Here is a 13,872-nt window from a genome sequence, read left to right on the forward strand (position 1 = left end):
AAACTGATCATAAAATATAAAACAAACCACAAATATATGCAAAATTAAACACAATCTGATAACTGTATTGTAAATATGGAAGTTTTTTTTCCACATATACTTGTCTGGCCAAGGCTCCTTAAAGTGTGAGTCAATGAAATTTAGACTGAAAACATGTTTTTTCTGGTAAATCTCCCTATGGAAAATGTTCTTCAGTGCTCCAAGAATTTGAAAAATTATATGTCTGGGATTATGGGTGTTTTTATTCTTTTTGCTTACTTGGTTTTTTTCCTCTCTGTTAAATATGTGTCACATATGCAGTTTAAAAAAGAAAAAGAAAAACTTAAAGATGATTCGGAGATTCAAAAAATGATTTTCCAACTGAATTAATAAAGGTTATATAGAACATATACCAATCATGCATATTTGTGGCAAATACCAATTAGAAAACTATCATTTTCCAAGTAAACATTGAACTTAAGACTATGTAGTCAAAGTATAATCACTGATTATAGGGCTGAAAAAAAGAGGATGAATTTCATTAACAATGCAATAAAAATGATTTACTTTTGAATAATACAAAAAAAAAAGTTCCTAACTTAAATTAGCATCTTAAATCCAAATAAATATAATTATATCTTTATCATGTATTACATATTTGAGGAGTTTTTAAAAACACTTTTTTAAAAAGACTTTTTAAACACATATATAAAATTTAATCACATGGTATACTTTAAATATGTGCAGTTTGTTGTATGTTGTTTATACCCCAACAAAGGCCAGAAAAACCTAGAAAAAGAATTAACTAAACAAATACTATATCTTTAGGCCCTGTGCAAAATGTTCTTATAAAATGTTAAGCAAATTCCCCCATGTTGAATAGCATGTAATCTGTTTGGAAAGATGTCTACAAAAAATCAGAAAGATAAAAGTACAAAGTAGTATATGATCAAATATTTGTCTAGCAATAACTAAATATATTCGAAATTAAAGGTAATGGAATAAATTTATTCATGAGATGGGATTTAAGATAAATTTGTGTGTGTGTGTGTGTGTGTGTGTGTGTCTTTTTAGGGCTGCACCGGCAGCATATGGAGGTTTCCAGGCTAGGGCTCTAATCAGAGCTACAGCCACGGGCCTATGCTTATACTTTTTAAATATGCCAGGAGTTCCCCTTGAGGCTCAGCAGAAATGTATCTGACTACCATCCATGAGGACTCAAGTTCGATCCATGGCCTTGCTCAGTGGGTTAAGGATCCAGCGTTGCCCTGAGCTGTGGTGTAAGTGCCAGATACGGCTCAGAACTGACGTTGCTGTGCCTGTGGCATGGGCTGGTATCTGTGGCACGGGCTGGTAGCTGTAGCTTCAATTTGACCCCTAGCCTGGGAACCTCCATATGCCTCAGGTGCAGCCCTAAAAAGACAAAAAAAAAAAGAAAAGAGAAAGAAAATAATCCCATATTCAGAATTGCACGAAAGGAGTAAGAAAAATGTAAAGGGTAAATATACTGGTAAATATGAAATAATATTGGCTGTTTAAAATAATAGTAACAAAAATAATGTATTTTGGATGAAGGTAGAAGTAAGTAAAACACTGACCCCTCCCCCACTAAAAAAAAACCACAATGAAAAGCGAATAGATTTTATATGTTGTAAGTTTCTTGTTTGAAAGTGTGTGTCGTGTGTGTGTGTGTGTGTGTGTGTGTGTGTGTGTGTGTGTCCCTCTCCTACTGTTGGCTGGGTAATATCAACATCAGTTTTTGGAGAGCTATGGGAAAGGGAGAGGGAGTTAGCAAAGAAGTGGAAAAGAACTGTATTCCTCCCTCCCCTTTTCAAAGCCCAGATTCACAGATATTAGGCAAAACAAAACTATAGATACAAAAGGTAATTTTTAGTAGAAAATAAGAAATACGTGTTTCTATTAAACAGCATATTGTACTGCAGTGTGTATGGAAAAATTTGTTTAGCCTTCAGATGTAACTTTTAAGGGGGGAAAAAAAAGCCGTAGGTGGTAAAAGAGAATAGTTTCCCAAGTAGTCATACAAACATCTACCTTCCAAAATAGATAGCACTAATTAATTCAGAATAATTTTTTCTGCAAAAATGTTTGAGTCACTAAATTTAGATGGCTATATATCTAAGATTACAGGGTTTGAGACTAAGAAGTTAACCCACGTTGAGTAATTATTACTGAGTTCATTTCAACAAATAAGTACTGGCAATTTTTCTCCGCCCCCGACCCCTAGTTTCCAGCACCGCGGGCTGGGGTGGAGAAGCCAGAGCGCCGGGTCGCGAGAAGAAAGGAGAGACTGGCAGGTTTCCTCCCTTGCCCACCGCGGATAGGTAGGGAGGCGGGGCTCCTGGGTTGCCAAAGTCCGTGGCCCCGCCCCCCGCAGCGTCCCCCCCCCCCCACAGCGTCCCGCCCACCCGAAGGCCGCCGCGTCGCTATGGAAACGGCCACGGCTTTGGCGCTGCCAGGACCAGGATGGCGGCTGGGGAGCCGGGGGATTTGGGCGGCTACTACTTCAGATTCCTGCCTCAGAAAACCTTCCAGTCTCTGAGCACCCCGGAGACCACCAGCCGGCTCCGCCAGTGGTGAGAAGCCGAGAGACAGGGAAAGCAGAGCCCCTCGGCCTGCATGGATGTGGAGACTCCAGCCGACAGTCGAGGCGGCCTGGACCCGCCCTTAGGCCCCAGCCTGAATGAAATCCAGAAGAGGCAGTAACACTGTCGAGGGGCGGACTCCGTGGGTGGGGCGGGCTGGATGTGCCCTCTCTGGGGATGCTACCTCACAGACTGCTTTTTCCTCCTCTGCCTCAGGTCCATGCTGGGCAGAATCAAGGTGCAGGCATTCGGCTTTGACCAGACGTTTCAGGCCTATCGGAAGGATGATTTCGTTATGGTTGGTATGGGGGTTGGAATGTTCCTTGAATCACTGCTGATTTCACCTTTTTACCCACTTCAGGCATAGATTCGTAAGAGCACACTGTTACTTAGTCGTTTTCTTGGAGTTTGAGAATAATTAAAAGTTCAGATGATCAATTTGAGGAGGAACATTTCCCATCACCACAAATTAGCTCATCTACGGTATCCTGCCATAGAGAACTTTTCAATTTTGAGACGTCAGTGGTCAGTGTCTCTTCTCTTAGAAAATCTCTTTTTTTTAGTGAACACACCGTCAATTTTAAATATTATCCAGCTTTATCCCCAGCTTTATTTACTAGGCTTAGCTTCAAATTACTTTTGGTTGTTTCTCAAAATCAAATCTACCTTGTGAGAACAGGCTCTATTAGCAGTTCCAAATGAAGAATTCCAAAAAAAGTTTTAAGCAGTAGCAGAGTTGTTAGAATAAGTCTTTCCCTGTTAAAGGTAGCTGCCTTGAAAAGGGAAAAACTCACTTGAAAATACAAATCCTGATGTGTTAGTTGAATTCCAGTCACACTATTTAAAAGTCCTGGGTTTTTTTATCCTCAATTAAATGGAAAATGCTGTTATTGTTTGTGATATTATCTTTGTCAATAATGTTCTTAAGGTACTGACTCTAGTGTACAGTTGGCATAGTTTATTCACTCATTCACAAACACTTCCTTAGGGCCTACTATGGGCTAGGAATTCTGTCAAGTGGTAGGGATGCAAGAAGGAGCAAGACAAAGAGGAACCTGGCTTCCAAAGATCTTACAGACCCATGGCAAAACTGCCAATAAACAAACAAATCATTCTCATACAAAGTGATAGTACAGTGAAGAAAATATTAGCCTAATTAATAAACCAAAATATTTATTGTGAGGGTGTATTAGTTTCCCAGGGCTGTTGTAGCAAAGTACCACAAAGTGGAGGTTTAAAATAGCAAGAAATGTATTGTCTTACAGTTTTGGAGGCAAAAAGTGCAAAATCAAGATAGCAGAGTTATGCTCCGCTCCCTCTAAAATCTATAGCAAGAGTCTTTCCTTACCTCTTCCTAACTCCCAGTGGTTGCCAGCAACCTTTGGCACTTCTTGGCTTGCAGCTGCGGAACTTCAATCTCTGCCCCTGTCAAGGTCACTTACCTCTCTCTCCTCATCTCCTCATGTATCGATGGCTGTGTCTCTTCTTTTATAAGAACATCAACCATATTGAATTAAGGGCTCACCCTACTCCAGGATAACCTCATTTTAACTAATTATATCTGCAGCAAACCTGTTTCCAACTAACGTCACTTTCTGAGGTTCCAAGGAGAACATCAATTTGAGGGCTTGGGGGAGGCTGGAGGGACACTATTCAATCCTGAACACAGGGTAGATTGATTAAATGTTTATTTTCCTTTACTAAGATAATGTTACAATGTTAGTGTAATATACTACTGATGATGGCATTAATGATATTTCTCAAATATTTATGGTTAGTCTTTTTATATTTTTCATTTATGCCAGAACTGGCTTTCAAAGTAATATTTTTAAAAAGAAGATCAGAATTTTAATTCACTGAATTTTATTAGAGTTCTGTAAAATGTTTAATGTAAGCAATTCATTCATATTTATTCAATATTTATAGAGAGTTCCCACCGTGGCTCAGCGGTAACAAACCTGACTAGTAGCCACGAGGCTACAAGTTCAATCCCTAGCCTCACTCAGTGGGTTAAGGATCTGACGTTGCCGTGAGTTGTGTGGCATAGGTTGCAGATGCAGCTTGGGTCTGGCCTTGCTCTGCCTATGGTGTAGGCTGGCAGCTGCAGCTCCTATTTGACCTCTAGCCTTACTATATCCCTGCGAGGAGGCTGTTAAAAAGTTGAAGAAACCTGATCCCAGCTTGAAAGTATATGTACAGTTTTGGAAGCTAGAAATGTGAAAAGTTCTCTATAAGACAATAAAATAAGTGCTATACTGGAAGATGTATAAGGTGCCCTGGACACAAGGCAAAAAAAAGATCACTCATTGGAGGGGCATTAGTGTCAGAAAAATTTCACAGAGAAGTGTGTAGAATTAATTTGTGTTGTTCAACAGACACACAATTCTTCAACAGAATCAAGATTTCATCCATTAAGCACAATAGATTTCCATAATACCAGGCAGGTTTCTTTAACTTTTCAATGTCGTCATGTTTATTCTAATTTTTTTCCTGTGAGGTAGACAGTATCATTCCCATATTTCAATTTAAATATATATGCTCAGGAGTTCCTGTCGTGGCGCAGTGGTTAACGAATCCGACTGGGAACCATGAGGTTGCGGGTTCAATCCCTGGCCTTGCTCAGTGGGTTAAGCATCCGGCGTTGCCATGAGCTGTGGTGTATGTAGGTCGCAGATGCAGTCAGATCCTGTGTTGCTGTGGCTCTGGCGTAGGCCGGTGGTTACAGCTCCGACTGGACCCCTAGCCTGGGAACCTCAATGTGCCGCGGGAGTGGCCCAAGAAATGGCAAAAAAAGACCAAAAAATAATGATAATAAAAAAATAAAGATATATGCTCATAAAATCATTATTTTTGCTCATGTAACTAATTTGGAGGAAATACAGTACTGTGGCTAAGAGCATGACCCAGAAGGGGATTAACCTTGAAGCTCATAAATCTTCAGGTCCCCTCATTAGCTCATGCTCCTCATTTCCAGAATACCCTTCCAAGGAACTCTCAATTATTCCAAGCAGTATGTTTACATGGTCATATGTTTTTGGAGTTTCTCAAAAGTAGATGGTTTTGTATTCTTTGAGCCCCTAAAATTATATATACTTCAGGTCCTATAAAACCTGGATCCTCCCATCAGTTGGACTCTCGGTAGCTGTCTCTTTTCAAATTCCAGCTCTGCAAGTTACCAGCTACCAGCTACATGACATTGGGCAAGTTACTTAACCTTCTACAGCCTCTATTTACTTTTCTAAAAAATGGTCACAGTACTTGATGCTTAATAAGTATTTTTGAAAATGAAAATAATGCTGAATATCTGATGGTGCATTATGAATATTAAATGAAATGTATAAAATAGCAAAATGGATGAAATATTTAGCGATACAAAAATGTGTAAAATATTATAGCACTATTATTATTATTAATATTTTTATACTATTTTAAAAAGTGTTTTCCCAAAGCAGTAGTGACTCCTCTGTGCCACATTTAGCTTTCAGCACTTTTTATCCATTTATCACTAGTCTTTACAACCTGGTAAGTTTGGTGTTTTGACCCCCATTTTACAGCTGAGGAAACTGAAGCTCAGAATGGTTAAATAATTTGTTCAGATTGCCCATTTGGTAAAACCTAGGCCGTTTGATTCACACTTCCATGTTACTTCTACAAAAACTGTAACTGAACAAAGGGTACTGCTTAAACAAGGATTCTAGATTTTGAATTTTCTCTTTCAATTTAAAAACAAATTCTGTTCCAAAAGTTTATTTTTGAGAAAGTAAGTGGATGGAAGGAAGGAAATATTCATCCAGCAAACATTTCTTTACTTCTTAAGTCTGTACACAGGCACAAGACACAGTCAAAGAGAAGGAAACAGACCAAAAATTGCATTGCAGAGTGAGAAGTGATATAAAACAGCATGTGTACAAAGTCGTGTGGTAGCACAAAAGAGAAGATGGTCATTTTTGAATGAGAAGGTTAAAGGAGAGTTTTAAAAAGGCAAGCACCTTGAGCTAGGGCCTGAAAGATGAGTAGGAGTTTGTCAGGTAGACAAAGTAGATAATGTTAGACAAATGGATGGGACAATATAAGACTTTCTGTGCCATGCAAAGGAGTTTGGGCTTTATCTAGCTGAGGAGTTGCCAAAAGGTTTTCAGAAAGACACTAAAATTTGAAGTAATGAGATCAGGAGCTCCCTGATGGCTCAGAAAATTAAGGATCTGGTGTTGTCACTGCTGTGGCATGGGTTCAATCCCTGGCCCCGGAACTTCCATATGCCACAAGTGTGGCTAAAAATAAAATAAAATGTATATCTTACTGTGGGTCAAAAAGTACTGAGGTCACCTGGCAAAAGTATGGAAGGTGAATTGTTAGGACTGAGTCTGGAAGCAATTAGACCAAATTAGAAAGTTATCCTCCAGGCAGTGTATGGTGATGCCCTGAATTAAGACAAGAGCACCAGGGAGGCTCCCCTCGTGGCTCACTGGTAATGAACCCAACTAGTATCCATGAGGACCCGGGTTCGATGCCTGTCCTACTCAGTGGGTTAAGGATCCAGCATTGCTGTGAACCATGTGGTGTAGGTTGCAGAGGCGGCTCAGATTCCGTGTTGCTGTGGCTATGGAGAAGGCCAGCAGCTGCAGCTCCAATTTGACCCCTAACCTGGTAACTTCCATATGCCCTGGGTGCGGCCCTTAAAAAAACAAATAAAAAACAGAAGCACCGGGATGGCTTGGAGGGATATTTATGAGAAAGGAAGGTAGTACTTATGGACTGATAAATTGCTGAGGTTAAGTCAGAGGGCGATATGTAGGATGACCAAGTTTCTGATTTGGTTGACTAGAGTGGCAGATTGCAATGCATAGCAAATGCAAAAGAATAAACAAGGAAAAAGAGTTCAGTTTTCGGCATGCTAAATTTGAGGTGCATCCAAGTGGCAATATCCTAGATAGGTGAATGTAAGATCTCACTTTGAGTCTCAAGTGAGAGTTCTGGGCTCAGTATATAGAGCTGACATCCTCACCATGGACTAGGGATGATGAGTGGAATATTCCACGTACACTGCAAGGGAGCTCGTTAATTTACAGAGCTTTCTAAAGGTCTGCAGAGCACTCTGCTTGTATCTCATGACCCATCTCACTGAGACTACTAGAAAGTGCAGACATTTAGCTGAGCATATTGCTATTCCAAATACAAATGGGAATCCTTAAGGAAGAAGGAGAGATTTGATATTGAATCAGAAACCAGCAGTCTGCCAGATAGATGATAGAGTCAAACATCTACTTATATGTGTGACATATAATTAGCATATGTTTCTACTTTCACATTTTATGAAACAAGTTTATTCAAATCTTCACATGCATTTTGACATCAGTATCTTTTTATCATGGGACCTCGTTTGTGAATCAAAATTTTTCCAAAGCACAGCAGCTTTCCTAAAGTTATTTGAGATACAAAGAATCCCTTCCAATGCCTTACTGGAAATTCTATAACAATCCCAAAATACCATTTACACACACTAGGGCAGGGTTTGTTTTTTTTTAATCCATCAGATATTGACTGTATGTATAATTGTGATTTAAATAACGTAATAATTATTGCTTTATTTGAAGGACCTTTACGAAGATTTATTTCCATTGCCTCCAGGCCAATTCACTTTAGGCCACTTAATCTACTTCCATTTATAATGACATTTAAAATGTAATTGTAGATGGATATCCCCCAGGAATAATTTCTAAATGTGAATTAAATTTTCCCTTTTACTGATTCTTTCAGGAAACCTAAAATATTCAAAAACAGTATTGATTGAGATTAATTCCAGAATATGTCTTTACACAAAGTGTGTATTATATAAATTAAAATAGTTGAACAAACACTCTTTAGTTTGACTTTTTAAAATTATAAGGCACCTTCCCTAAAAGAAGAAAGACTGAGGAATAATTTTGGGGGAAAATATTTTTTTGTCATTGGGTATATATGATAGCTGTCAAGTATTTACCTTTAACTTCCAACATTAGAATGTAAACACCACAGGAGCAGGGACTTTGTCGTATCCAGCATAATGTAGACATTCACAAATACTTGTGAAATGTACTGATCTTCACCCACACACTTTGTCTTCTTCACTGTTGCCTCTCATTAAACGACATTCATTCTGCCTGGCTTTTCATGCAAATATTTCAGGAGTCATAATTCCTCCTCTCTTGGTCCTTTTCTTCTAAATATTCATTGAATCTGTCCACTTCTTTCCCTCCCCCCACTTGCTGTCATTTTGACTGATGTGAACTTCCTGGATTACAGCAGTACCATCCCCTCCTAACCAGTCTCTTTACAGCCCCTCAATTCATTTTCCACACTGCAGCAGGAATGAGCTTTTAAAAATACAACTCTAATCACATCTTTCCTCTGCTTAAATCCTCCAGTGTCTTCCAACTGCCCTTACCTCAAAAATACAGCTTAATGTAGATCAATCTTAGATTAAGATAAAAAATTTTGACTTAACCTACAAGGTCGAGTTTAATTCCCCAACCTCATCAGACCATCAACCCATCCACTCTGATCTCACTGGGCCAAACTACTTTTCTTCAATGGGATGTCCCCTTCTTTCTCACCTTACAAATTTAAATTTGCCATTTTCTCCGTGTTAAGAAATAGTCTTTCCAGTGTTGTGCTGGAACCAACACAAGACAGCCTAACTGCTAAATTTTCAGGAATCTTTGCTGGTTGTTAAACTATTGGCAACTTGAAATCCACTCTGAAAATCAGCAAATGCTATAAATCAGGCCTTTGGGGGGAGGAAGGGGAATCAGTTGATAAGCATTTGCCCAGCTGACTCCTACTCACATTTTAGATCTAAACCTAAATGCCAAAAATCATTAGAGTAGGTCTGTCTATTACATACTTCAATAATAGCACCCTGCACTTTATAACACTCATGGCATGTTAATATCTTCCCTTTTAGTCTATAAACTCTGAAGTTGGGGACTGTGTCCATTTGATTTTTAGAATTAGGATGTCAAATATATGGGAGCAGGAGCCAATGCAGAAGGAAAAACTGGTAGAGAAGTGAAACGATAGACTCCTCTTTCAAGAAGCTATTTAGGAAAAGAGAGTGTCAAAATAAGAGAAATACTTATTGCAATAATCTGAACAACAGAGAACAATTCACAGATTCAAATCCCAAACAATCTTTCAATATCCCAAACTAATATCCCAAACTAATCCAACCCCCTCAACCCCTTTCTTCTGACAAGCCTACACTTAGTTAACTATTGTGAATGGTTTGATGTATATTCTTCCGTACTTGTCTTTATGTTTGTGAAAATAGAGGCTTTATCTTGTCTTGTTTTTTTCATGTATATTACTCTTAAACTACTCTCTTTACTCAGAATACTTATGGCTTTCCTTCAAAGTCAGTACAATAAATGGGGATATAGCAGTGAATAAGAAAAACAAGGTTATGGAGCTTACATTCTATTCTAATACTTTCTTTTCAATAACTGTATCATTCAGTATAGATGTAGTATATTCAATCATTTTTTAAATCGTTATTATTCAGCCATATTATTCAACCATTCTGTTGATGGGCATTGAAATTTCCAGGTTTTGACATCACAAGCAATACTATTAAAAATCCCTACACATAAATCTTACGTAGTAGTGATTTCATTTTTGTATAATACATTCCCAAAGTGGAATTTGTTGGATCATAAGTTACACATTTTATTTTAGGGCTACACCTGCAGCACATGGAAGTTCCCAGGTTAGGGACTGAATTGGAGCTTCAGCTGCTACCTATACTGCAGCTTCTGACAACACTGGGTACTTAACCCACTGATTGAGGCGGGGAATTGAACCTGCATCCTTATGAATACTAGTTGGTTCTTAACCTGCTGAGCTACAGCAGGAACTCCAAGGTATACATGTTTTTAATGTTCAAGGTAATATCATACTTACCCCCAAAAGGCTGTAAAGATTCACACTTCTACCAGTGATTTGTAAGACTGCATATTTTCTGGTACTCTTACCAAAAGTTACTAGTCTTTTAAAAATATGCCAATGAAATTGGTGAAAATGATGTCTTCTGGTTTTTATTTTTCTCTCTCTCACTCCTCTTAAAGATGAGCATCTTTTCATACATTTGTTGGCTATTTGGTATCCTTTGGCTACATTGAAATCATGTTGTCAGTTTTTCTTATAAATATTGGGCATTATTTTAGCCATTGGGGATGTTAGCCTCCCTCTCCCCCATCACCATGTGAATCATATTGCAAATATTTCCTCCCAATCTATTGTTTTTCTTTTCTTTTACTGCTGATTATGAACATCATTATATTTCTTACTCCCCAACACCTTTTGAATATACTTGTGATTTCCACTACTCATTTTTAGGAAGTCCAAAGTGGAACCCAAAACCCTTGTCTTTTTTTAGGTATAAATGACGTATGATATTATATTAGTTTCCGGTGTTAGCATATACTGTGAAATGATCACCAAAGTAAGTCTAGTTACCATCTGTCATGTTACAAAGTTACATTTTTTTCTTATGATGAGAGCTTTTAAGATTTATTCTCTTAGCAACTTTCAAAATGCCTTACAGCATTATTAATAATTGTCACCATGCTGTCCATTACATACCCATGACTTACTTATTTTATAACTGGAAGTTCGTACCTCTTAACTCCCTTCACCCATTTCATCCACTCCCCAACCCATCTCCCCTCTGGCAACAACCAGTGTATCCTCTGTATCTATTTGTTTGATTTAATTTTGTTTGTTTATTTTGTTTTTTTAGATTCCACATATAAGTGAAACCATAGAATATTTGTCTTTCTCTTCCTGACTTATTTCATTTGACATAATAGCCATAATAACATCCATGCTTTCACAAATGGCAAGATTTCATTCTTTTATATGATTGAGTAGTATTCCATTATATATATGTAGCACAACTTCTTTATCCATTCGTCTGTCTGTGGACATCTAGGTTGTTTCCATATCTTGGCTATGGTAAAAAATGCTGCAGTGAACATAGGGATGCATACAGCTTTTTGAATTAGTTTTCACCTTCTTTGGCTGAATACTCAGAACTGGAATTGGTAAATAATATGGTAGTTCTATTTTTAATTTTTTAGGAACCTCCATACTGTTTTCTATAAGGTATGCACCAATTCACATTCCCACCAACAGTGCACACGGTTCCCTTTTCTTCACATCCTTGTCAATACTTGCTATTTTTGTCTTTTTGATGATAGCTGTTTTAACAAGTGTAAAGTGATACCTCATTGTGGTTTTACTTTGCATTTCCCTGATGATTAGTGTTGAATATCTTTTCATGTGCTTATTGACCATCTATTTGTCTACTTTGGAAGAATGTGTAGATTCTGTGCCCATTTTAAATAAGATTGTTAGTTGTTTTTTTGTTTGTTTGTTTTGGTTTTTTTGTTTTTTTTTTTGTCTTTTTGCTATTTCTTGGGCCGCTCCTGCGGCATATGGAGGTTCCCAGGCTAGGGGTCGAATCGGAGCCACAGCAACACAGGATCCAAGCCGCGTCTGCAACCTACACCACAGCTCACGGCAACGCCGGATCCTTTAACCCACTGAGCAAGGCTAGAGATAGAACCCGCAACCTCTCGGTTCCTAATCGGATTCGCTAACCACTGAGCCACGACGGGAACTCCGATTGTTAGATTTTTTTGTTACTGAGTTGTGGGAGTTCATTATGTCGTTTGTTCATTATGTATTTTGGATAGTAACCCCTTATTGGATATATAATTTGAAAATATCTTCTTCCTTTCAATAGGTTGCCCTTTCATTTTCTTGATGGTTTCCTTCACTGTGTAACACTTGCCTCTTTTGCACCGAGAGCACAGATCTGGAATCTAGGGTTACCAATCTGACTTATCAGTGCAAAACTAGTTTTTCAAAGTGAGCCACTTAAGACGTGCACACTGAATCCTGAATTTTAATGGCAGAGGTGGTGGCAGAGGCATCCAGTTTTCAGGCAGGGCAGTCCTAGCACTGTAGTGATCTTGATGAGAAGATGGTAGCTTTTTTAGTGCTTGATGGGGCTGTAGCAAAAGTGACGGTTTCCTCAACAGTGCAGTTCTACATATGATTTTTGTATTATTCCCAGGGCCCAACACTTAGCCTGATTCTCTACATCTCCTGAAAATTATGTGGGCCTGAGGAACTTTTAATAAGTTTTTCTTCATACCTTTTCGGACATTGTTAGCTACTGATGCCTGGAAGTAAAACTTGTGGCTACTTTTCTTTCTTTTGCCATGTAGAAATTTTTCACTTATTAAGAAGTCAAGTTTATAACTTTTTCTATGTGTGCTTCTTGGGTAGAGTTAGGTTGACAATTACATTTAGATTTAGATTTAGTTGGGGAGAGTGGGAGCAATGGTTACTAAGTCAATTAACTGGGAAAACAAGGTTGAAAGAAAATACAATTCTCATATATATATAACCTCCTACTTTTCACTGTAAATCATTACTTTTTATTTGTTAAGTCACAAAGATACCTAATTGAACATAATAGTACTGTTCATACTTTTCTACCTTGTAGGTAACAAAGCTTCATTTCTTTATGAAATATTTTATCACTTAGACATTTTTCCTATTTAAAATTATCCTTCCTCAATTTGAATTAAATGAGATTTTACTATAGTTATGTTAGAAGTTAATTCTTGTTATTCTTTGTAATAATGTATCTAACTTTTTTTCCTCAAATTTGTATTTTAGGCTTTTTTCAAAGACCCAAATGTTATTCCCAATTTGAAGTTACTTTCAGATTCTTCTGGACAGTGGATTACATTAGGTAAACAAAATTTATTTGGTTTTTCTTCAGATTACTCTTTTACTATTATAACAAAATTTTACTTCAAGAATTTTCATTTTTAAAATAAAAATTGTTAATAATGACTTGTTTGATAGAATCAAGGTCAAAAGTCATCAGCTGTGCCAGGCCTGCTCTGATCTTTCTCGCAGAAGTCCATTGCTGCTATCCTGGCTTAGCACATAAGAGCAATTTTTCTCTCTTTACATTTGTCTGGAAAGTATTTGTTGTGTACCTTTCATGGATTCTGCCAGATGCAGAGAACATTAAGGTGAATAAGAGAAAAAAACCTTTACTCAAGGAACTCATTGATATATTTTTATTTGTCTTTTTTTTTTTTTTTTTTTTTTTTTTTTCTTTTTAGGGCTGCACCTGCGGCATATAGAAGTTCCCAGGCTAGGGGTCAAATCAGAGCTGCAGCTGCTGGCCTACACCACAGCCATGGCAACGCCAGATCTGAGCCACATC

The 13,872-nt window shown here is 37.9% G+C and overlaps 1 protein-coding gene across 5 annotated transcripts in view; it reads left to right on the forward strand.

Moving 5' to 3' along the window:
- Window positions 1-13,872, forward strand: part of C9H11orf70 (chromosome 9 C11orf70 homolog) — a 42,030-nt gene that overhangs the window by 10,199 nt on the left and 17,959 nt on the right. For 2 of the 5 annotated variants that reach the window (XM_021062703.1, XM_021062702.1), the window contains exons 3-5: window positions 2,225-2,321; window positions 2,799-2,880; window positions 13,311-13,386. In XM_021062703.1, the coding sequence (XP_020918362.1) occupies window positions 2,225-2,321; window positions 2,799-2,880; window positions 13,311-13,386 (255 nt within the window). Of the gene's footprint in view, window positions 1-2,224; window positions 2,322-2,379; window positions 2,574-2,798; window positions 2,881-13,310; window positions 13,387-13,872 lie in introns of those variants that run through there. The other 3 variants (XM_021062705.1, XM_003482607.4, XM_021062704.1) reach the window with 3 other exon arrangements.

This window comes from Sus scrofa, chromosome 9 (assembly GCF_000003025.6).
Source record: "Sus scrofa isolate TJ Tabasco breed Duroc chromosome 9, Sscrofa11.1, whole genome shotgun sequence".
NCBI classification, from domain to species: domain Eukaryota; kingdom Metazoa; phylum Chordata; class Mammalia; order Artiodactyla; family Suidae; genus Sus; species Sus scrofa.